The following is a 26,211-nucleotide window of genomic DNA, read 5'->3' as shown; positions in this document are numbered from 1 at the left end:
TAAACACACACTTCCTGAGCTGTTGCTACAACACTGCTCTTCGCTTTTACTGTTGTTCTCTGTGTATCTACCTCTCGGTCTTTCTTCAACTGTCTCAACCTCTTGAGCTCCCCCACTCTCTTTCTTCTTCTGCCTTACTCTAAAAGTAACACCGATGCACAACTGATTACGCCATCATTATTCACAAGCCTCTTCTGTCTGTCTGTCTGTCTGTCTGTCTGTCTGTCTGTCTGTCTGTCTGTCTCACTCACTCACTCACTCACACACACACACACACAGACACAGACACACGCACACACACACAGGAAACACCTGTCCTATGCGAGCTCAGTACCACAGAAACTCAGTGACACATTAACACATCACATCAGGCGCAGACCTCTGCAGAATAACAGAGTAGAACAATTGTCAGTAACATTTCTTACTTTGATGTAAAAGTTTAGATTGACTGTAAACTACAAGGTATGTGGTTTAATCCAAGCAATGATTCAAATAAAATGATGAGTAAAAACAAAAATATTTTTGAAGAAGAGCATAACCTTTTGTCTTTCAGCTGCCTCGTAAACAAAAGTATAACATTTGGCCGGGATGGTTCTCATTTTACAGATATTCTAACAATTTGAAATATAGTGATCGCACCCATATTCTACGCTAAAGCGATAAATGTCTTGATTGATTTCTCTGGCCTCTGAATATCTTTCCACGTGTACATTTATTACATAAAAATGAGCACTGTATATTCTAAAACCTGAACTAATATGCAACAGTTTTGTACATCTTAGAAAAACTTGCTGCATATAGGCTATATTTTAAACCTTTGCAAGTTGACAGAGATTTTCGTCTTTCAGCACCACCCCATTTACATTTACACACTCTACAAACTCTGAACCAGCAGCTATATATATATATATATATATATATATATATATATATATATATATATATATATTAGGGCTGTCAAGCGATTACAAAAATGTATCTAATTAATTACAAGCTTTGTGATTAATTAATCGCGATTAATCACATATACCAATATTTGCTAACACAATCAAGGTTTTATGCATAAAATTGAAGCATGAGAGAATAAAAACACAGTTTTTTTTCCCACAGTAATCATTGCTTTATCATGAACATTTAAAATAGTCATCAACAACAAAATGTGTGTGTAGTTGTTCTCTGTTTCTGGTTGCTAATCTCTTCAGCAGCCTACAGACATGATACAGCTTTACTCTTCTTATGTTAAAGATTCTTATTTACAGAGTGATCGTGATCCTGACACCTGATCCTGGATCTGCGTGAACTTCATTGCCATGTAGTGTGTATGACATGTGCCATGACATGTGTGTTTGTGTTTGTGTGTGTGTGTGTGTGTTCTTGTTGAATGACCTGAGCATAGGTAAGAAAGTGTCACAGTACTGTATGTGTGTGACTGACACATGTCATTAGCTGTGTAATGCAATAAGGTTCATTATATGTGTGTGTGTGTGTGTGTGTGTGTGTGTGTGTGTGTGTGTGTGTGTGTGTGTGTGTAGTACAGCTGGTTGTGGTCATGTACACAAGTGTATAGGGCTGCAGGCATCACATTTCACCTGGTGCCTGTGTGCTATGTGATACTTCAGTGTACGTGTGTGTGTGTGTGTGTGTGTGTGTGTGTGTGTGTGTGTGTGTGTGTGTGTGTGTGTGTTTGTTTGTGAGTGATAGCCCCAGGTCCTGTTCCAGAGCAGCGATCACACACAGAGAGGCAGTGACAGAGAGGCAAACTGCGACTAACTACTAGCGAAGCATTCAGAGTTTCTGACAGGATGTGAGATTTCAAGAGTTTTTCTGTGGTCTCGCTCAGCGTCAGCAGGGGAGAATGGAAATCAGAATAGAGTGACGCTCTGGATTTGGACCTGCGCTGTCTCAGAGACTGCTTTGCTGAATAATTGATCCCTCGGCTTGTGACTGGTTGAAAATGAGGAAGGCAGCGCTGATGGTTTGGATCAGCCTTTTGGTGCAAGGTCAGTTATGCATGATGGATCAGTGTGATGTTTATATCTGATATATTGAAGCTAACTCTGACTGGTTTAATGGTGTTGGCTCTGCCCTGACATGATCTATTGTAACCTTTGCTGTTGTACTCGTCCTCCGCTGTCCTCTTACCCCCTCAGTGTCCCACGGTGCTCAGGGTCATTATGCCCGCAAACTTCTGGCTGACCTGATGGAGGGCTACTCTAACGCTCTGAGGCCAGTGGACGACACAGACAAAGCCCTCAATGTCTCCCTGCAGATCACGCTGTCACAGATCAAAGATATGGTGAGTATCATGACCCCACATAGAGTCAGAGATATAAAACCTGTTCACCTAGGCCATATATACGACTATTTAACCACAAAAGAATCTCTTAAGATGGGTCTTTAAATTGTTGCAGCATGTTGTACAATATCACATATACATTTAAAAAAATAGTTTTTATTTAAAATGTATTTAACCATCTCATTGAGATTAAACATCTCACAGGGGGAAGAGCTCAGTCAAAGCATCTACAACCTGATGAATCTTCTTCCAACTCCTTCAATTTATTTTTGAAAACACTTAAAGAGACCAGCGCTCTTAAATCAGTCTGCAGCAGATACCAAGCGGCAGGAGCAGCATACCTAAACCCTTTTTCCTATTTCAAGATGGACTTTGGGCAAAGTTACAATAGCAAGAGTAAGTCTTGCAAATATGTCACAGCGTGGAGAGAGTAGCTTCCAACATATTTCAGATGCATTTACATATATGATACGATGACGCAAGTTAGGAATTGCCTTATAAATAAGGACATGCCAGTCATATATATAGTATATTGTGTACCTTCAGTAAACCTTCAGAGTTTTAGAGGATAAATCACTAACTGCCAAATGATTAAGGTGATTATAGGTAGAGAGAGATCGAGATCTGTTGTTGTTGTCATTTATATTTCAGTTCAAACTGTCACAGATTCAAAGAATACAAATTCAAAGGTTTTATTTGTTACATACGATACGTGCAGTAAAATGCAAGGTGGCATTCTCCTTTTTTTCTATCTTTTCAAAAAAGAAATGGGATTTGGATTCCTATCCTATTTTCCAACCCTAATGAAGAAACATATAACATTTACACTACAAAAAATCTCAACCTCAGTATCTTCATATCTGATCAACTTCAAAGAAATGTGTGAAATATAAAGGAACACATGTCATGCCAAAACATTGGGTCCCAAAAGTGAGTCCCTTAATGCAACTCTATGGCCTGTTTTGTTAAATCCTCCCTTACTGGTCAAGCTTTCAGTTACATATTTGCAGTCTCTGTTACCAATCTGAGTTACCCGGGTGATGTCACTTGAGTCGGACTTTGACAAACCTCCTCCAGAGCCACAGATGACGACGTTTTTCACAGGCTGTGTAGTCCTCCCAGTGACTAATGAATTGACTTTGACGTGTGAATCGGTGGAGTGCCATTTTAATTTGCTCATGGCTATGAGCTACAGAAAAAATGTGCGTGTCTCATACTGAATTAACACTAGTGACCCCTTCTGTTCCTGTGGAGACCATCGGAGGCTGGCGCTGAATAGTATTTTACTGGAGTTCTGCTTCTTACTTTTACATATGAATGCACTTCATACATCATACCGACACATACCTCATGTGCAATACTGTTCTTTACAGTTTCATTTATTTCGTCACTCACACACAATTCCTCTTTTTCATGTTCGTATACAGTGCTTTATTTTTATGTATCTATTTCTCTCATTATATTCTTTCATATCACATATGTCATTCCTCCTTCTCGTTGCATTTGTTCAAAAATGTTGAATAATTTTGCAACTTACGCCCCCTGTTTTTCCTATATGTATATTGTGCTATATTTTAGTTTTTCCGTTTTATACTTTATATACGTCTTCCCATCTTATCTTACATCTTAGTGTCATTTATCTTATTTGATCTTTTATTGCTGAGCTGACCAGTTCTCTCGTCCTACACATTTCATTGTAACGTTGACCCTGTGTTAACCTGAATATGACAAATAAAGTAAAACTGAAACTGACTGAATTGGCTGCATCCGCTTTGTTTGAATTATTTAAGGAACAACCTTTTTTAATATTACCACTCTCTCACTCTTTAAATGTTTTTGCATGTGTGTTTGTGTGTGTGTAGGATGAGAGGAACCAGGTGCTAACCACGTACCTGTGGATCAGGCTGGTCTGGCATGACGCCTACCTGAAGTGGGACAAGGAGGACTATGATGACCTTGAGATGATCAATATACCCAGCGACCTGGTTTGGAAGCCGGACATCGTCCTCTACAATAAGTCAGTAACAAGAGATAGTTGGCAGTGGTCCTATAAAGCAGCAAGTGTATCTGACTGATACACCGTGTCCTACCTCTGTATGTCTGTGCAGGGCAGATGAGGAGTCAGGTGCATCCAGCACTAATGTGAAGCTGCGTTATAATGGAGAGATCATCTGGGACTCTCCAGCGATCACAAAGAGCACATGCGTGGTGGACGTCTCCTACTTCCCTTTCGACTGGCAACAGTGCAAACTCACCTTCGGATCCTGGACCTACAATGGCAACCAGGTGTGTTGAAGCAGGCGGGGGGTCACACCTTGTATCTCGTTTGAACCAGTTAACATTCAACTCGATCATGACATTTAAAAGTAATATTCTTCCCACATTCATCTCCCTTGAAATGTGGCTCCAAAACATATGTTTTGTTCCTTTGATGGATTCAGTTTAAATTGTATTCCAATGGTGACAAGTTTTAACACCTAAAGAAATTCTAAATCGTCCATAAAATGAAAACTATTAATAATCCACTTCTCCGCTGTCGATCTGTATAATTGATACACTTATACTATTGCTAAAATATAGGGTAAATACTTAAAGCTGCTATAATATATATTTTATAAAAACAATGTATCGATTGACAATGTGAAAAAAACGTGAAAGGGGGCCCAAAACAAATCAGTTATTGCCAAAATAAATGATTTATTATTGCTGTCACTTTCAAACTTTGACTTTCAAGGAGTGCTATAGCTTGACAAGGAAACAGTAAAAGGTTGGTTCAAACAAATGACAAAACATTTTCTGCAGGTATAGTGTGTATGTTGGCTCTGGTCATCAGTACGAATCATGTACCAGCCTCTTGCTATATACTGTTACTACTACTTACTATAAGTAAGGGGAATTCCGGTTGTTAGTTTCTTCATTCAAAGAACATTAGCATATTTGTGTTGATACCTACAATGTGTGTCCGCTACACAGGTGGACATCAGTTTGGGCATGGACAGCGGTGACCTGTCTGACTTTGTGGAGAATGTGGAGTGGGAGTGTCACGGCATGCCAGCAGTTAGAAACGTCATGATGTACGGCTGCTGCTCCGACCCTTACACAGATATCACCTATACTCTGGTCCTGAAGCGTCGTTCCTCTTTCTACATCTTCAACTTGCTCCTGCCCTGCTTCCTCATCTCGTTCCTGGCCCCGCTGGGCTTCTACCTGCCGGCCGACTCGGGGGAGAAGGTTTCCCTCGGGGTCACGGTGCTGCTGGCGCTCACTGTGTTCCAGTTGTTGGTGGCTGAGAGCATGCCTCCTGCAGAGAGCATGCCCTATATAGGTGTGAATTATTCTCTCTGCATTCAGTTTTTGCCTCATTGTTCAACCATTTAAACTATAGAAGAATTAAAGGGATGCAACGTTATGAATATATATATTTTTTTTATAGTAAGTCAACATTATGACTCAGAAATGACTTAATATTCCACATTTTTTACTTAATGTTTCCATATTTTGACATTTTAAATATACATTTTCACTTAGCATCTCATAATTCTGACTTTATATCTCATTACATTTAAATGTTGTCGTTTTCTGACAAAGTATTTCAAAATGTTGGTTCTTATTTTCATCCATTTTCTTTTTCCTGGCAGAAATGGCCTCAACTCAGTTATGCAATTTAGAGAATGAATTGGCTGTTAAATAAGTTTATATATCTATGTATGAAGCTGTATCTGGGACAACAGATGAGAAAGTTGTTTAAGAATGTTTAACCTCGTAGTCTACAAATTAGATTATGTATGTGCTATGTATATGTTGCCTTTCCCCTTCATAAATCTCTCCTTTTCTTCGCCCCTTCCTCTAGGGAAGTACTACATAGCCACCATGACTATGATCACAGCCTCCACCTCTCTGACCATCTTCATCATGAACATTCATTTCTGTGGTGCTGAGGCCAAGCCGGTCCCTCACTGGGCTAAGGTGCTCATCATAGACTACATGTCCAAAATCTGCTTTGTGTACGAGGTGGGGGAGAACTGCACTACGCCGGAGAGTGAGAAGAGCCCGCTGTATCCCGAGGATCCCGTGAACGATGACAATTTCCACGACTACCATCACGACAGCGACCCGTACAAGTACAGCAACGGCCACGCCGTGCATCATCACAGCAAGCAACACAAAAGCCAGGCGAATGGCAACGGCAACAATAGCCATCTCCATTACAACAACCCCGCTTCCAGCCTGGAGAGGGGCGAGGGGAAGCTGGAGCCCACACAGCGCTACCACCACATTAGGAGGGATGAACTGGACTACCAGGCTCCTCTTCATCCACAGAACCTTCAGCACCTGAATGGAGGGCTGAAGAAGCAGCTCCTCTATCCCACAGAGAAAGTCCCGGCCTGTCCCTGCTGCTGCCCCTGCCTCCAACATAAACAGGTGCATCACCACAGCATCTCCGTTTAATCACTTATCTGATTACTCCTCTTCTTCTAAAGTTTCTTTAAGGTCTTGCTTTAGTTCATCTTTCTGTCTCTTCGTCAGATGGTGAAGAACATCCAGTACATCGCCAACTGCTTCCGCGAGCAGAGAGCTACTTGTGTCAAGGCCGCAGAGTGGAAGAAGGTTGCCAAGGTGATGGATAGGTTTTTCATGTGGATCTTCTTCGTAATGGTCTTTCTCATGAGCATCCTCATCATCGCCAAGGCATCCTGACAGCCTCCTTCGTCATCATCTTTTTACCACCATGATGACATTCATCCTACGTCACCTCATTTATATTTTAATGCAACAAATCAAAACTGTTTTATATGTGTGTCCGTATTGTGTTATGTGTGTGTATGTGTATGTGTGTGTGTGTGTGTGTGTGTGTGTGTGTGTGTGTGTGTGTGTGTGTGTGTGTGTGTGTGTGTGTGTGTGTGCAGTTGTGTAGGTTCATTGTTGTTTTTTGCTTTGACTCGAAGAGGACAAGGTCACTGCACACCAATCATCCGTTTAACCACACAAGCACACGAGCACAGAAATTCATCAAAGCCTCTCGGTTCGTTAACGTCAGGTGTGCTTGCATGTGTGACGGAGCAGTGGAGCGGTAAGACAATCTAGGCCTCGCCTTGAACATGCATGGACTCTCCATTATGGATGAGCTAACATCCAGACATCCACCTATAGGCATTGCATTACTTACACTACGTTTTAGACGACCAGATGACGCTGTTTTCCAGAGTCAGTTACAATGAAAGCACCAGCAGTTTTAATTTAAAGGGATACTTCACCCACAAAATTAACATTTGTATATCAATTATACAACACATTTTACCTGAATTATTGAAGAATACTTTGATTTTCTCGCATGCCTCCACTGTGAACAAAGAATCAAAAAACGTAGAACAGTCTTGATGAATTGAAGTAAATGGGAGCCGCGTTTAACAACAGCAAAACAATATCAAATCATGCGTACAATATAAATAAGTGTAGTGTAGAAATACAAGTAAAGGTCCTGCATTCTTTTTTTTAACTTAAGTAAAAGTACAAAAGTATTAGCATCAAAATATTCTTAAAGTAAAAATACGAATTATGCAGAATCACCATTTTCGGAATAATATATATTATATCACTGGATTATAATTAGTGATCCATTAATGTGTACATCATATTCATTTTGCAGATGGTAAAGGTGGAGCAAACTTTAATGACTCTTTGTACTGCCAGGTATGTTAATCAATAATAGTACATCCTAATTCATTATTCAACGTTTTGTATGATCAAAAAGAAGGAAAATCCCATGTTCTTCCTTGCATTGATAAACAGTGAGCAAGACAAAGACATTAGCCTTAAGTGTTTTTGAAGTCTACACGTTAAGACATTGGTTTACATAAATTGTGAATATTGAGATTGAGTCTTGGAGAGAAAGGGTGAATGTTTACCTTTCTTACTCTACACAGAGTCCTTACCTTTTAAAGGTTCAATCTGTAATTCCGAGTCACCTGCTCCAAAGCAATAGGGGGCAGTATTTCACCTCTAAACTGGGTCCATAGAATCCCTCATGTTCATATTTTAGTTGTAGTAGTATTTATTGTATTATAATGTATTCTTTGTATTGTGTATTACATTGACTCCTGTGTAATGCCTGTCAGTCAGTCAGTCAGTCGGCAAGAATACCAAAATTCGACCTAACTGCTGAAACACGGAGAGCCGGTCATACAACATCTGCTGTCTTATAATCTTCACATGGGGCTCATCCATCTGTGTTTACTGGGGCACTCATGTTAACCGGGGGCTGTAGTCCGTGTAACATTACGTTAGTTTGTTTATTGGACTAAATCCAAAGTGGCGGTGGCAGCGTAAGCTGGTAGACCTGTGTAACGGCAGCAACAGGGAGTTTGCAGTTCCCCGGTGCTGTGGCTGAACTCGAGCTAACTGCTAACTGAAGCTACGCTGTTTCCCAGGGCTGCCGACAGCTTTACACTCAGAGAAACAGCCTCCTGACAGCTGTGAGGAAGAAGCGAGGTGGTGCGGGTCGTTTTCTTGTTTCTGCCACTTTGAATGTAATCTAATAAACAAACTATAAAACAGGACATGGCTGTAATATTCCCAAGCGAGTCAGACAGCTGTACTTCTTCTTTGTACTGAGGGCAGACTGGAGCTACAGTGACTCACTATCACCTCTAGAGGAACACGTGGTATTACAAGACTTGACGGAGCGGAACTAGTCAGTCAGGCTGTTGATTTCAGTAGATATCTCTGCAACACAACACATAGACGTGTTTGACATAACGTCAACACTGTTACCTCTTCACATTCTGTTGATAATGTTAGTTAATTGTTTTAATGTTTTAAATTTATATTCTACACACATTGAACCTTTAACGTGATTTTCAGACCTTAAAGCCTACCTCCAGAGCGTGAACGGTGGATGTACTGTACTTTTTCAATAACTTACGCTTTGCTCAGTGGTCCATTTAAAAATAAAACTTTGATATTAAATATGGTTTACCTCTCTGTCCCAGCACGATGCGTTAAGGTCCAAATCTAATTTGTTATATGATCTATGTATACATTTTTACAAAACTGTATTTGCACTTCAAATCTCTTTACTTCATACCTTTTCTGTAAAATCATTCGTTTTACATATAGGAAGTAATCAATCTTTTTAGAAAACTTAGCAGACAAATGAATATATAAATCACTCAGAAGCAGGAATATGAGAATAGGCAGATACATCTTTTTCAGGGATATTGAAAGATATAGAAGCATTGCAGTCATATAAACCATGATTAAGGGGAACCACACACACACATACACGCACGCACACACGCACGCACACACACGCATGTAGTGTGACTGACATATAGGTCTACACACAGTTCAGTGGGACAACAGCAGTCAGGCGAGTGAATGAACCTGGTTTAGTTTCTCAAGACATTTGCATTCCCCCAAGAGCCTCTAGAAGGAAGATATATTGTACTATGATTGTTCGTGTTCATTTCCAGACTCCAATAGCCTCCCAGAATCACTGAATATCTTCCGTTAGGCAGTTTTTAAATAGGTTAATTAATAAAGTTACAAATAGGAGAATAATAATAATTGTAACACAATCAAGAAAAAATGAAAAGATAGTGGAATTCATTTGAAAATCCACTCTTAATAAATGTTATTGCTCTTGTGTTTGAGGCATAAAACAAATTGAGCAGCACGTCATCATACACGAGAGCCACATTGATAGGACAAAGTCAATAGGAGAGCCATTTAAAAAGCATGTCTGCTTATTAATCTGTCATCCCACCCAAAACATACAATATGCAATGTAGTCAACCAATAAATTCATTAAAAGCAGGATTACCTTAATAATAATAATAATAATAATAATAATAATAATAATAATAATAATAATAATAATAATAATAATAATAATAATAATAATAATAATTACTTAAAACAATATTTCTGCTGAATCCGAAAAGCAGTCTTTCAGGGTTCGACTCGTGGAGGACAAATAAAAACTCCTCTGTCCATTTTTCTTGAATTTTCCTATGCTCGTCTTGTATGGCTCGTACCTTTCTTTTTTTAAACGGGAGTAGCCAAGCTAACTCAACGTATGAAGTGTCAGGTTGGTCGTAGTGTCCTCCAATTTTAATGTTCAAATTTAGCGATATAAATGATATTTTAGCAAATGTCCATATTCATAAGCATGCTTATGATAACATATTTTTAGTGACCGTAAGTTAATTTATTTCTATACTAGACCACCATCATGTATCTATCCATCCAAGAACACATTCGCCATTGTAGCGCTGGATAGACTGGCAACTCCGCAGAGGGTCAGTGTTGGGCCGAGCAAGTTTAAATATCTTGTTTCTCGTCTTTATTTGCATCTTTTATCAATTATTATTATTATTATATGTTATTTGTAGGCTAATAGAGCAGACACTTTCAGAGTTTTAATGGGTTATATGTAATAGCCCTGCTTGTTTTTAGTGTTTTTATGAAATCTGTATTGACTGCATAATCATATCTATCACCCCTTTATTTAACCTCCTTTCATGCGAGCCACCAATTAAAGCTTGGGGAGCCGAGCGATGAGTACCTCTGATACAAACAGTCAATAAGTTGTCTGGTAGAAGACATCACACAGTCTTCGTCTAGTGGAGTTAATAAACAAATACAGGGTATAGGCTTCTGTATCAACTCACATCTTAGGTTTTGAGCAACTGGAGATGTTTTTTTTTTATACTAATGTTTATGCTTGCTTGTGAGTTTTGTGTATATAGATATTCTTTGTGCCGTGTGTTCTTTTTTTAGCGCTTGTATTTTTAGTTTCGTGTTTGAAGAGTAATATGTCATTTTGTTAATTGTTTAAATACTTTAATAAGAAAAGACTTTGAATAAGCCTTCCTTCCTCTACTGCACTGTAATTATTTGTGTCTGCTATTGTATGTATTTTGTATATTTTTAATATTGTACAAATACTTTGGTTTATGACCAAATACCTGCAAACCTAGTGACATCATCAGGGAGTTTGACCGCTCTGTGTGACACTGACTGGAGAATACCTAGTTTATTGATCCTTGCTGTTTCCTAAACAACTTCTAATGACTTTTAGGATAAAAAAGAGACGATTTTGTTGGACTTTGATCACAGAGACAACAGCTTATTTACAAACCCCTTATGTATAGTATCTCAGCCTGATTCACAGATCTTTGCCTCCGCTGGACCATGAGCTCTTGTTGGAGTGTCAGAGATTAGATCTGCTGTGCTGAGTGTTTCAGAGACAGACTATTGCACTTTCTCCAGACGATGAACCATGTTTTAAACATGGTGATGTCAATGGTTAGAGTTCAGAGGGGTTCAACGTGGCCAGACACACCCACAATTATTGGGATCTATATAGCCTAGTGATGTAATGCTCTCTTTTGTTCTCAATTTATGGAGGCAAGTTACCAGAAAGAACATGTCGTCCATTAGCAAGCAGCTGTCTTCTATCAGATTTTCAGGTAAATTGGGATTTATATTTCTTTCTTTTGAACTATCCCTTCTTTCTTTCATAAACATAAAACTTCTCCTTTTTTTTGTATCTCTGCAGGCAGAAAGCCGTCTTCCTCCTCTGCTGAGTTAAGACTGGTTTTACTGGGGAAGACTGGCAGCGGAAAAAGCTCCACCGCCAACTCTATCTTTGGCCGTAGGGTCTTCGAGTCAAAGGTTAGCAGCTCCTCCATCACCCAACGTTGTAGCAGGGTCTCTGGAAATTTTCGTGGGCGACACCTGATGCTCCTGGACACTCCGGGGCTTCTTGACACTCATCAGACTCAGCAGGAGGTGCAGAAGGAGTTGAGGAGGAGTGTTAGCCTCCTGTACCCCGGGCCCCATGTGTTCCTTATTGTTATTCAGATTGGGAGGTTCACTCAGGAGGAGAAGGAGGTGGTGCGGCAGATCAAACAAGCAATGGGTGCCCATGCTTTGAGTTTCTCTGTGGTGGTTTTTACTCATGGAGACCTTCTGGAAGAAGGGACATCCGTGAAGCAGTGTCTGATCGATGGGAGCAAGGATCTGGCCGAGCTGGTGGACGGATGTGGGGGCAGGTACTGTGTCTTCAACAACCAGAGCTTCAAGAACAAGGAGCAGGTGTCAGAGATGCTTGCCTTAGTGGACGGCATGATGCAGGAAAATGGAGGAAAGTGCTATGGCAGCCGGATGCTCCAGAAAGCAGAGGAGGATCTGGCTCAGGAGCTGCACCAGGAGAGGAGGCTGCTGAACGAGAACGAGGAGCTGTTAAAAAAGAAACAGGAGGCAGAAATAAAAAAGCTGTATGAAAAAGAGCTGGAAATGGTTCTGCAAAAAAGCAAAATGGAGATGGAAGAGCTGAAGAAAAAACAGCAGCTGGAGGATGAGAAACTGGATAGAGATCGGGAGGAGGCCTTAAGACGAGGGATGGAGGAGTCTGGCAAGAAGGAGAAGGAGAGGAAGATACAAGAGATGATAACATTGATGGAGATACGAAGACAGGAGGAGGAGAAGAGGGACGCTCTTCAAGAAAAGCTTGACAAAGTTACAAAAATGCTGGAGGATCAGGAAGAGCAGGAGGAGAAAATGAGAAGAGCAATGGAGGAGAAGATCCAAAAGGAGAGAGTGGAAAATGAAAAGAAGGAGAGAGAGAAGGAATTTCAGCAAATACAGAAAGAGCAGGCCATCAGGCAGAGGGAGGAAATGAAGAAAGACGCTTTGCAGAAAGAGCTGGATAAACTCGTTCAGAGCTTGGAAGAGCAGAGCAGGAAGGAGGAGGACAGGAAAAGGCAAATGGAGGACCTGCTCAGACGTGAGAGGGCGGAGATCCAGAGAGAAAGAGACATACAGATGGAGAATCAGAGAGCGGAGAAAAGGAAAACCATGGCCCTCAAGCAGGAGCTGAAAATCATCAGAACGAAAGTTGAGCAACAAGAAGTGAATGAAGAAAACCTCAAGAGACAGCTGGAGGAGAACCTGCGGAGGGAGAGGGAAAAGTGTGACAAAGAAATGCATACGTTGAAAAAGCAGTTTGACAAGAAGTGTTCGGAGCCGTGCAACGAGACAATCAAGAAGAGGTCTGTAGCGAAACACAGCACAATGACGACTGTGACCGGATATGTGCAAGAAATGGGACTGCTGGGGCTGAATGCAGCTTTAGAGAGTGTTGGGGCTCCCTGCTGTGTACAGTAGCAACATGAAGATTTTTTACAGTGGATTTATGATTTTTACAGGACGAACACATAACTGTGTGTGTGACCTTACTACTAATTATTCAGGAGCGTAAAGGTACAATATGTTGTGGCTTTTGAATCATTGATATTACATTCAAGCATTAACTCACACGCTCACAGAAATTACTATGAAAGAAATTTCATTTCAACTAAATGGATTTAATTCCAGAGTGTCCTAAATCAGCAAATGCACGAAAATAGTACCAACTCTCAAAAATGATGGAGATTATCTGATTATCAACTCCCCACCCTCTGCTTTGGACTGTCTGTCTCTGTCTCCATCATCTAAAGCTGTATTCAAACAAAACCCTGTTGCCATTAATAAAGATCAAATATTGCTTGAGTGCTATTTCAGTGTTCCTCACTGGTGCTCCAGCTGTGCCATCTGGTTCTGTCCCCGTTGAAAAAGTCTGCTTTTATCCACAGCAGCATGTCTGGTGTGTGCGTGTGTGTGTGTGTGTGTGTGTGTGTGTGTGTGTGCGTGTGTGCGTGTGTGCGTGTGTGTGAGAGAGAGAGCTGAGGGAAGAGAGGGTATTAAATTTAGAGTGCTCTGTCATGGCAGTATATTGTCTGAACAATACTGCCTAAAGGTAACTGGTAGAGGAATTTCAAAGCAGAACTATTACAATATCATGTCATAGGCAGTGGTGGAAGAATATATTTTACTTAAGTGAAAGTACTAATACCAAAGTGTATGCATTAAACATTTTACTTCAGTAAAAGTACAACAGTATCCCCATCAATATATACTTAAAGTACCAAAAATACTATTATGCAGCTCAATTCAGAATTATACACATTATATTAATGTATTATAATTATTGATGCATTAATGTATTCATCACTTTAATGTTGCAGCTGGTAGATGGAGCCCATTTTAATTACTTTATATATTGCTGGAACTTATAATAATGTGTCACAATGTATTAGTTGATTATATTTTTATATATTAATAATCTGAATCTTAAAAGTAACTAAAGCTGTAAATAAATGAGTAAAAAACACAATATTTCCCTCTGAGATGTAGTAGAAGTATAACGTTGCACAAAATGGAAATACTCATGTAAAGTACCTCAAAATGTTAAACAAGCTGTGAACACAATTAACATATCATCATCCTTTTATCATCCTGCTGCGGCCGATAGCGATGCTATAAGTGAGCTGAGAGTGAACTAAAACAGTAAAACACTGAACAGCTGGACAATGAGCTGAAACTCGCTGTGAAGCTCCGTAAAGCCGTGGGAAGCTGCAGATTTGGCTGATAATTACCCCAAAAATGTATTTGAATATGTGACTCTTTCAATATTATATTAAATGAACTGTTCTGAATATATCCAAACATATTATGATAAACCAACCTGTATTAGGGACACATATTTTCAACAGTGCTGCTACAATCAAAGAGAAGCATTTCTCCGAAAGCCTCATTCTTCATGAGACAGCCAAGGTGCTCTGATCTGTCTCTTGCCAAAAGTGCGGAGTGTCAGGTGACATTTGGATTGATGTAGCTGGAGAAAATCTACAATGCAAAACCAGGACTCTGAACAAATAACCAACAGGAATCAGAAGTATACTGCAGGGAAAGAAACTTTAGAATCCCTGTAGTTTTCTTTTTAAAGGGCTTTAGGTAGCATTGTTGATGTCTTTCACAATCTTTGCATATTGTGCCTGATGTGTTGCTGTGTTATATATGTTAAGTGTAACTCCCTGCATTGTACTGTGGCATGAACAAAGTGTGTGGAAGAGACATTTGTATCTGTCACTATAAAGCCTCTCTGTATGCTGGTGCAAAGATTGATGGCACCGATGCAGAATCATTAGCCTCCCAGGCATGAACAGCTTGTTTGACCGGTTCTAAAGTATTTGATCACCAAAATGAATTAATCAATAGAATAGTCAAATTGTAGCTCATATAGGTGTGTTGAGATGAGGTTAAACTCCGAGGGAATTGATACTGAGCCTAATCAAGATTAAAGCTTCACTAATCAGTGTGTTTATACAAACAATGGGGTCAAATGACTGTGTGTGTTCTTTGTAATGAGAACTCAGAATTATCATTATCATCAACCTACTGTAGTGGAGCATACTGGAGCAGTTAGCGGCTAATAGGACAGATATTACTCTCAGTAATTTATGGAGACCAAACCTGAGCTAAAATGAGAGAGACTATTGGATTTACACTTGCCATGTGGACAGAATCACAATTTTAAATGCTGATAAGTGTGTGCTGGATTTGAAAAACATTTATTTTTTAAAGGATTTCCTATATTTGTTTGATAGATAGCAGTGGGCAGACTATTAAAACTACTATTAATCTTGGAGAGACAACAAAGGCCCACAGTAAATTGTTACTCCATTAAGAGTCTGGTAGTCGTTTTGGGCTGGGGTCCATGTCCATGTCATTTTCCTACCTATCTCTCTTCCCATATTTCCCATCTATATCTACATGATAAAACCAGTTGACATTGGTCAACCAGTGGTTATAAATACGCAGAAGTCCTCTCTGTTCTTGGTGTTTTTGTCTCATTAGTGGGAGTTCCAGGTTGGCCCCTGTGAGGGGAATGAAATGGGGGATTATCTGTGGATGGCCCGCTACATTCTGCACCGTGGCTGTGAAGACTTTGGGGTTGTTGCCTCCTTGGATGCTAAACCCATTGAGGGTAACATTGGTACATCAGGCTGCCACACCAACTTCAGCCCTATGGAGATGAGGAGCAAAAGGGGACTTCAGTAAATTTAGACCACTGAGTGACATGCACATATCCAAAATACACCTATCCTGTGCTCTGCACAGCAAATCGGCACTTGAAAATAGATTCAGTAAATTTAATCTGCTCTTCGTTAAATTAGAGGTACATTGAAGTGGCAATTAGGAGCCTGAGCAAGCGTCACTCTCAGCACCACCGTGTCTACGATCCACACGATGGCGCTGACAACAAGAGTCACCTCAGCAGTCAATCTCCAGTTTTCATGGCTTCTCTACAGCGGTAGCTTGTTGTACCGTTAGTGTTCGCATCCCTGGCCATGTCAGTCGGAGGGGCCACGGGTACTTTGAGGACAGACGTCCTGTTGCCAACTGTGACGCTGTGATGAAAACCTTGGTTGAAACCTGTCTGCTGGAAACCCAGAGGGAAGATGATGATGTGCAATAATGTATTGACGACTTTGCATGTAATCATGTGATTTTGTGAAATTGTATCAAATCTGACACATTTGTAGATCCACATGTTTCATGAAGGAACATTAAAAAGAATACATGAATCCAATAATGAGCTACTGCAATAGACATAGAAAACCTGTACAATATTATATGTTTTGTGTAGTGTAAGTGTTGAATGTTCATGTTGTGTAATTCTGTTGTGTCCTGTTTTGTTACTTGTTGTCTTTATTGCCCCTCCTTGGATGCTTAGGCAGTGACATGAATGTCTAGGTAAGCCTCAGGGCCTGCACTCTAATAAATGAAAAAATAGCGGTTACAAAAGCTATTTTTAGAAATGCAAAAGCAGTTTATATTGCAACACAAAAATAAGTTCAGGGAATAGGTCTAGCAGATGAATTAATTGAAAATGTATTCTCCACATTAAGTCCAATGTGGATTGTAAAGAGTCAGTGAAAGGGAAATGACGACATCATCTTGGATGATTTATCATTTGTGACTAAATTAGCCCTTTATCTCCCTTTCTCAACTATACACCCTGTGACATGTATATTCAGGTAATTTAGTTAATCTCTGAACAGATGGGTTTGCTCTACCTCGTTTTATCTTATTTTAGTCAAAGATATGTTCTAGTATTATCTGTTTTATTTGTTTATTTCACTCTTTTTAATCAAAATATCTTATTTTATTGTATTCAATTCCATTTCATTTGAAGTGCTTTTATCCGCCTGATTGTATTCAATCACAGTGCTGACATGTAAAGCACTTTGCATCTTTGTTATAAGCGGTGATGTATAAAATAATGATTAAATATTGCAGTCTGATGTCGCCCAGCAATCTACACAGCTTAGTCGTAAATTACAAAATAGCCGCTAATGGCACACCCATTGAGTGGGATTTAGCTGAAATTGGATAAAAAAAACATTGGGAAAAGAGGGAATATAAAAACAGTGATGCTGAATGAAAGTAAATATAGAGATAATTTAAAAATTCCTGACATGTTTATAGTTTCTTAGATGTCAAATGTCTCTCAGCGCTGCGCGTCTCTGCCTGTGTTGCCAGCAGTGAGTACCAGCCGGTGGCGCATGTGGTCCCCAGTAAATCTGGTCTACGCTCGGAGCAGCAACACAGATCAGTCCGACTGAAGCAGGACGCGCGCTCACTACTCTGAGTGACTGCATTATTTTTCTGTTAGTGGAGGGAATGGATGGATTTCTTGTCCTTTTAGTTTGACATGTGGTCGAGCACAGGACCAGACAATGAATAATACAACCGGCTTTGCACTAGGAGCTGGCAGCCGGGAGGATGTACCGGTGTACCGAGCTATAACGGGTTCTCTCCTGGCGCTGCTTATAATTTGGACGCTTTTTGGCAACTTGACGGTGTGCGCAGCCGTTTTTCGCTTTCGGCACCTGCGCGCAAAAGTAACCAACATCTTCATAGTGTCCCTGGCTCTGTCGGACCTCCTGGTCGCCGTGCTGGTGATGCCGTGGAAAGCTGTGACTGAAGTGGCTGGTTTCTGGCCATTTGGAGGGTTCTGTAAGACCTGGCTGGCCTGCGACATCATGTGCTCCACGGCCTCCATCCTCAACCTGTGCGTCATTAGCGTGGACCGATACTGGGCCATCTCCAGCCCTTTCATCTACGAGAGGAGTATGAACAAGAAGGTGGCCTCTGTAATGATCGGCGTGACCTGGACAGTCTCCGTGATAATCTCCTTCGTCCCCGTGCAGCTGAACTGGCACCGTTCAGAGATGGGTGATCAGGTTGGTGAAGATTTTGGGGAGGAGAGTGTTGATGGGAGCTGTGACTCCAGCCTGAGCCGCACGTACGCCATATCCTCCTCCCTCATCAGCTTCTACATCCCCGTGGCAATCATGATTGTCACATACACCCGCATCTACCTGATAGCCCAGATGCAGATCCGGATAATATCCTCCCTGGAGCGGGCGGCGGAGCACGCGCAGAATTGCCGCTTGGACGTACCTGAACTTTGTTCTCACCTGTGCACGGAAATCGATGCTAACTTATATCAGTCTCCTGGCAGTCTTCATCCTGAAACTCAGCGCTCTAGACAGTCACACCGGGAGCTCAAAGTCTCCATCAGAAAAGAGACGAAAGTCCTCAAAACTCTGAGCATCATCATGGGTGTTTTTGTCTGCTGCTGGTTGCCATTCTTTGTCCTGAACTGCGCTCTGCCCTTCTGTCCCGGTGCAGAGGCTCCGGGGGCCCAGCGGGGCCCTTACTGCGTCAGTGAAAAAACCTTCGATGTTTTCGTGTGGATCGGCTGGAGCAATTCGTCGCTCAACCCAGTTATCTATGCGTTTAACGCGGACTTCAGAGACGCCTTCCTGCGCCTGTTGCGCTGCCGCGGAGGAGGCTGCTGCGCCGCGATGAACGCAGCGGTGGAGACGGTGATGGCGAGTAACGAGGCCGGAAACCTGAAGCAGGGGAGCCCGCTGAACGTGAAGAAGAATGTCTCCTGTGCCATTAATACGAGGGGGAGCGTGGACAGCGGGAACACAACGGTGACTGTGTTTTATCATAGAGGAACATCCTCTGAGCAGGTGACAGACACTAAGGAAAGTAACGTTAACGACAGACTGACACAGATACCGTTATAAGAGACACCATTTATTAAATCCCATGTGCGGGGTCAGGGAGCAGGACAATTATGCAATGAAGGTGGATAGTGTCAGAGGGGCGCAGAGTGAATTTACTCTAAAGGTTTTGTCTGCCAAACATCCATGTGAATAAAAGCAGCTACATGTACAGACAACAATGTTCCCTCCTTCTGTAGCTTAAACTAAATTAAGTTAAAAAGAAACTCAAAAGTATTTACATTGTTCCGCCACATGGCACTTATTTGAAGCCCTAAAAGCCAAATCAAACAAAGTAAGGTAGACACCTGTAGGATGGTGAACGTCTTGAATCAAGCTTGTCTCACTGTTAGATTAGAATTGATGTTGTACATGGATGATAAAACACCTTAAATTCACTTTGCTGAGGTATCCACCATCAGATTATACCAAGTGAAATATGTTTCCCATTTTACTATGAAAACACTGACATTTAGATTTACCAGTGAGGATTGGTATTGTTGCAGTGTGGCTTTCATTCAAGGCCTTTCCCCACCATGGAGAGAAAGCTATCAGAGGTCAGGATTCCTCTGAATCTCTAGAAATGGGATTATGTAACTGACTCACATTAGCACCCGTCAACTGAGCATCTTGTATGGATGCACTGTGCACTCTGTTTCCCCCCTCTATCCCCTGAAAGAAATAAACATGAATAATTTGTAAAGGTTGTTCCTGTGAAAGATGCCCTAACCAGTGAGAACACAGAAGCTTTTACAGTGAAAACCCAGCTGTGTGATGAACTCTCTGCAGATTAACATCTGTTCATTTTTGTTTAATGAGACTTCTGTGTTTGTGTTAAAAATGAAAGTGTGTGTTAGGCTACAGCCTCAAGGAGCCACAAGTCTTAATGGAGCCAAGAATAATTATAATTCCATACTGAGCTGCACATATTTTGGTTGTTGTGATGAAATTACAGGATTTAAAGAAATTGTTATTTTAATTTTCACTTTCTTGCAGAGAGTTAGATGAGATACCACTCTAATGACTTTCTAGTCAATATGACGCTACAGCCAGCAACTGGTTATCTTATAGCTTAGCACAAAGACTGGAGACAGAGGGAAACAGCTAGCACCTGCTAGACCTACTGCTTTCTCTGCATAGGTTCAAACAGTGTTGGGGAGTAACTAGTTACATGTAGGGCCTGATGGAGTTACGTAATTCAATTATAAAATGTATGTGATTGTAATCACTTACTGAAAATGTTTTTAAAACTAAATTACAGTTACTAATCAAAATATTGGTGATTACAAAGGTCTTATATCCGAATATATTATTTTCGGTAAAGAAAAGCTTATTAGTAGAATATAACATTCATATAACATTCATTCTGTTGCTCAGTTCCCATCTTAAATCAAGTTATATTGAAAAAAACGTTTAAAATAACAGTTTGACAGTAATCAGTGTTGTGAGGTCTACACTGCCTCGTTTGAGTTTATGCTTTTAGATCTTTTCAGCTTTATTGCCCAGTTTAAAATATTTACATTACATTTAAAAAAGATTAAAACTATTATCTGTAACCCCATTACAATTCAAAGGTAACCTTCCCGACACTGTTCGTAAAGATGTTTACGTGTATCACATAACTTGAGCTTTAGATAAGAAGACTGACGGATATTGCTAGCAGCAGTTAGCTTAGCTTAGCATAAAGACTGGAAGCAGGGAGAAATGGATATCCTGGTTCTGCACAAAGTAACACAATCTAGCAAACAGCATCTCTAAAACACACTTTAATTACACTTCATGTCTTGTTTCTTTAATCAGTACAACAAGCTGGGCAGGCTAGCTGTTCTTCCCCGTTTCCAGTCCTGTGCTAAGCTAAGCTTAATAGCTGCTGGCGCCATACTGGCACCATAGTTGACATGAAAACATGAGAGCGGTATGGATCTTCTCATCTAACTCTCAGCAAGTAAGAGAATAATTGTATTTCACAAAAATGTCAAACTATTTCTTTAAAGTACACCACATATTATGAATCAGTGCAACAACTTCAAATGTCACTGAAAATGTATGCAGTTATCACATGTTTTATCTTCAATAGACACCAGTAATAACGTGTTTATTCTGATTACGCAGGAGTGAGAAAACAAAGAGATGGTAGTATACTGTATAACTGTTTGCAGAGGGGAAGCGTGTGAAGCCTTTTGGTATTCGGTGTGTAATGGGCTTGTAACCTACATAAGACATCCATCAGCTGTAGGCGCCTCCAACTGTATGTAAGAATATTCACCATGCCAAAGAGGATTAATAAAACATAGATCAAATAAATGTTTTAAATGTGTCTCCAATTACAGTCGTTGTACATGGGTTACTGAGGGAGAACGGTCATTACAGGGCCAACTGAAGTGCAGTTCAGAGAGAGGTGGATGAGGAATTATAAAGTGATTATATCTATTAATATTGATTGATGGCTGTCCTTGTTTCATTCTTCGTCATCCAAAAAGAAGCTCACCTGGGGAAACCTTTAATGGGCCACAGCTGCCCACCTTGAATTTGTAAGAGTTACATAAGCCCTCAAGGCTGCAGGCAGGACAGAGAGAGAGAGAGAGAGAGAGAGAGAGAGAGAGAGAGAGAGAGAGAGAGAGAGAGAGAGAGAGAGCGAGAGAGAGAGAGAGAGAGAGAGAGAGAGAGAGAGAGAGAGAGAGAGAGAGAGCGAGAGAGAGAGAGAGATGTTACTGGGAGTTTCAGAGGGAGCTGTTAATTGATTTCTGTTGGCTACTTCACGTTTCATCCAGCAAAGATACTGTAAATGTGGCTCTGAAGCCTCAAAATGGATTTGAACACTTTATTTATTCCATTTGAAAAAGTCAATATGACCAAAACAAAAAAAAATCCTCATGTTTGGAGTGTAACATAAACCCTATTTGAGATTGTCTGTCCAAGAAGAACGTCAGTCGTTTCAGCAAAAATAAACAACAACCACATGTTTACGTTCAAGTGACAAAGCCCTGTGGTGGTTGTAGGAATATGACGCTGGTATATATATATCTGTTTACAGAGGGAGGAGGTTTGGGTGGTTGGATGGGTTGGGTCAACAAAACGTCAGAGACTGTTGTCCGTTTCCCATAACCTACCGACAGTCAACATTGGTTTCTTGACCGTGGCCATTTCCAAACCTTAACAAAGAAGTTATTTAAATCCACACCATGAACTTTCCTTAACCCTTACCGTATTGTTTGTGTGCCTTTACTTAATCAAACCAGTCGTCCTGTTGATAGTGGCAACACATCAGAAAGTGCTTATACCTGTTGCTCAGGAGAACGTGGATCAACGATTTATAGTATACAGTATTACGGTTTAAGTCGAAGGACTTGTTGGCCTATTTCTATACGTCAAGATTTCCTCCAGTCTTAAAACAAAACACATTGCCTTCTAAAGAAACGTGTTTTCTCATGTGTCGCCCTGTGACGTCGTTCATGCTGTTACAAATCCCAGATTTAAAAATGATTCATATGACCCTTTTCTGATGTGACACCGCTAGAGCTCCTCTTTGGTTATGTTGGGTTGAATGCTTTGGCTAGGCTTGATTAGTGGTAAAAATAAAAGGTCATGTTTTGGGTTTAAATATTTATAATGTTAAAGGTTCAATGTGTAAGATATCCCAAAATATACATCCACCGTTCACGCTCTGGAGGTAGGCTTTAAGGTCTGAAAATCACGTTAAAGGTTCAATGTGTGTAGAATATAAATTTAAAACATTAAAACAATTAGCTAACATTATCAACAGAATGTGAAGAGGTAACAGTGTTGACGTTATGTAAAACACGTCTATGTGCTGTGTTGCAGAGATATCTACTGATATTAGCAGCCTGACTGACTAGTTCGGCTCCGTCCAGTCTTGTAATACCACGTGTTCCTCTAGAGGTGATAGTGAGTCACTGTAGCTCCAGTCTGTCCTCAGTACAGAGAAGAAGTACAGCTGCCTGACTCCCTTATTACATATTGCAGCTATCTGCAGCTATCTGTTTTATAGTTTTTTTTTAAAACTTACATTGAAAGTGGGAGAAACGAGTAAACGACCCGACCCCTCGCATCGTCCTCACAGCTGCCAGGAGGCTCTTTGAAAGGACTTCTTACAAATGGGTAATTTTTTAACATTATTAGAAATGAATGATATAGTTTTTTGGGAGGTCAGTCTCGCAGAAGTCACAGGTAGTAAACTATGTTACATTTAAGTGTTTCTTGTGTCTACGTTAGTGATTGACTGTGAATCGTCCTCCTCTAAACCTCTCAAATGGTTTGATTTGAAAAACTGTGAGGGTAAAACCAAAGAAGAGAAAATGTGTTTTTCTTTCCTTCCTTTTACAATGAATCATCTCAATTTATCATTTGGCCTTATTTGCGGATGGAAGCCACTATTTATATAACATGTTTCTGTGTATTAATGTAGATTCATCTCATTGAACGTGTTAATAATTTCATAAAGCACAGAGTTTTTCCTCCTCTACCGATTCAATGATAAGGGAAGACAGCAACATGCAGGGAAAACATGCATTTATGTGTTATACATATTGACTGATGGATTTGTTCTGCCCGTTCGCCTCTGATCCAGTTAATTAAGTCTTTCCATCCAAAAGACCCTATAATCCCCTTCAGTCTCTTTAGGGACAGGGGATCAAGTTGCTTTGTTTCCTGCAGTAATCCTGGTACTCCCTGGTACAGGGAGAGGTCCCTGGTCTTTGCATTATTACAGATACACGAAGATCACATTTACTGCGATTTAGTCCTGGCTTACAATCATGTCTATAATCACAGAACTCTTATATAAATGATCCTTCATATGTTTAAGAAATATCAGAGCATGTCTGAGAAGTGAACACTGTGCATGTGTATGTGTTTTATATATGAGTGTCTGTATTCAAGACAATGAATCTGAATGTTTCTGGCAGAAAAGTGAACTAGGTCAGGTAAGATTAGCAAACCAGACAACACTGAGAAAGGAAAAAGGCAGGAGGGAGAGAAAGTGTGTGTGTGTGTGTGTGTGTGTGTGTGTGTGTGTGTGTGTGTGTGTGTGTGTGTGTGTGTGTGTGTGTGTGTGTGTGTGTGTTTGTGTGAGTAATACAATGCCACATGCTTCAAACAAATGGGGGTCAGCATCAACCCTCTACTACCGATTCCATACAATTTAAATGTAGTCAGTCATCAGTTAAAATAAAACAACCACTAACTCACAGCAAGGCAAGAATCTGCAAAATGTGACAGCTGAAACTCTGAGAGTACAGTCAAAATAACACATCTTATAATCTTCAAGTCTTCAAGTGTGGCGTCGGCCTACAGTTTACGTATCTTTGGGTTTACTTTGCCAGTAACTTGGGGCTGTACGGTCTCTTTGATAAAGACTGGACTAAAAACCAAATTGGAACAAATGAGAAAACCAGCCTCATCCCCGTCTCGTCCTCTCTGCCGCCAGGAGACCACCCCGGACGAGAGGAGAGCGGACACATCTCCGGGAGATAGACCCCAGGCCATGCAGTAGGGAGGAGAAAACAAAACACGAGTCGCCCCTCTTGCCTCCGCTACCCCAGACCCAATCCAACAAACAAACTGTCAAAACACGGACGCTACAGGGACTCACTATTGCCTTTTGAGGAGATGGTTACAAGACAGGACGGGCCAGGCTAGTCCGTCAGACTGCTAATTACTACATTTGTGATATTAATAGTTAATAGTTCGAGAACACAGGTCTTCTTTTCTAGTAGTCATATAAAGTTAATAGTAAAGTATGCAGCTACAGACATTGGTTATTGTAGGTAGGCCATTAACAAAAATGTGTCTCGAGATACATGTTACATATATGGTACATGTGACATTAAGTAAAGACTTAAGACTTAGCCTCTTTTCTACATGGGACAACACAACTAACAGAAACTGAATCTCACCAGTGGAAACAAATGGCTCTGAAGGATTTAAATAAAGAGACACATGGTAAAAGTAAAAAAGAAGCCACAATTATTTATCGAAAGGCTTCATTAATAAGAAGTAAATGTTTCCAGCAGATGGCCACATTCGCCCGTGCAGCTGGGAGTGCACAGCTGGCTGCCGCTTCTTGTTCCTGCTGCTATGTGAAGCAGTTTAATTATTAGTGAACACAGTGTCCGTCGAACCTCTAAAAATAGTTCAGAGAGAGACACAAAGAGCATTCATGGTTTGTGTCTTACTGGTCAGAAAACGATCCTGATACATTCAAGAGGAACGTGAAATCAGAATTGTGGCAGATGGTGGCAGACATCTGAATGCACTAAGTTGTGTTGGAGGTTGTGCGTTGAATAAAACAACACAACAAGCTGTTTTTGTGAGAAATCACATGCTATTAATTGAACAAGATGTAAAACTGTGTCAAAAAGAATGTGTTATCAATAAAACCAATTCTAAGTCAAAGAGGATAGGATTGAACATTTTGGTTAAATAACAACAGGAAAGCATCTTGTTAAGGAGAGTTCAAAACTTAGACGTAAAAATAACATTTATGCACTATAGTTAATAATTAATGATCACTGGCCGCCAGCCTGTACACTCACAAGAGTCACATGAACATAACAAATATATATATATATGTATGGTATCTTTAAAAAAGGAGAAGATCCTGTTATAACTGTGAAATGGAGGTCTTTCAGCCCAGGACATAATTCACAGCACGGGGTTACAGTTTGCACATAAAGGTGACTTGTTTTTCATTCTAGTTTCACTGTTAAAGAGCACATTGATGTTCAGTCGGTAAGAAGTATTTCTTCACAGTCCCTGAATGTTGTCTCTGCTGCTACACTGACTGGAAATGACAGGTGTTTTCAATGACTTTGTCTGATTAGACCTCTCGTTAGGACTGTGCAGGTGTATCAGACTGACATCTCCTTCATTCTCCTACAGTGCTGTGTCGAGGGGAACACTACACATTTTTATAATCACCAATAG

At 40.5% G+C, this 26,211-nt stretch overlaps 2 protein-coding genes and 1 pseudogene across 2 annotated transcripts; all 3 read left to right on the top strand.

The window, feature by feature from the left end:
• The first annotated feature begins 1,901 nt into the window (after positions 1-1,901).
• Positions 1,902-6,994, top strand: chrna9a (cholinergic receptor, nicotinic, alpha 9a). The gene is made up of 7 exons (XM_029438007.1): positions 1,902-2,000; positions 2,151-2,296; positions 4,159-4,313; positions 4,405-4,582; positions 5,270-5,621; positions 6,147-6,718; positions 6,824-6,994. The coding sequence occupies exons 1-7, from the start codon at positions 1,955-1,957 to the stop codon at positions 6,992-6,994; spliced, it is 1,620 nt and encodes a 539-aa protein (XP_029293867.1). The 5' UTR covers positions 1,902-1,954.
• Positions 6,995-15,227: 8,233 nt separating this feature from the next.
• LOC115007364 (glutamine synthetase-like) lies at positions 15,228-16,661 on the top strand (annotated as a pseudogene).
• Positions 16,662-17,925: 1,264 nt separating this feature from the next.
• Positions 17,926-19,290, top strand: LOC115007355 (D(1) dopamine receptor-like). Its single transcript, XM_029430182.1, has one exon. The coding sequence runs from the start codon at positions 17,926-17,928 to the stop codon at positions 19,288-19,290; it is 1,365 nt and encodes a 454-aa protein (XP_029286042.1).
• Positions 19,291-26,211: the final 6,921 nt, after the last annotated feature.

Source organism: Cottoperca gobio, chromosome 1, assembly GCF_900634415.1.
Source record: "Cottoperca gobio chromosome 1, fCotGob3.1, whole genome shotgun sequence".
In the NCBI taxonomy this organism is placed as follows: domain Eukaryota; kingdom Metazoa; phylum Chordata; class Actinopteri; order Perciformes; family Bovichtidae; genus Cottoperca; species Cottoperca gobio.
Note: the sequence above shows the minus strand (reverse complement) of the source record. Positions and strands in the feature narration are given on the sequence as shown.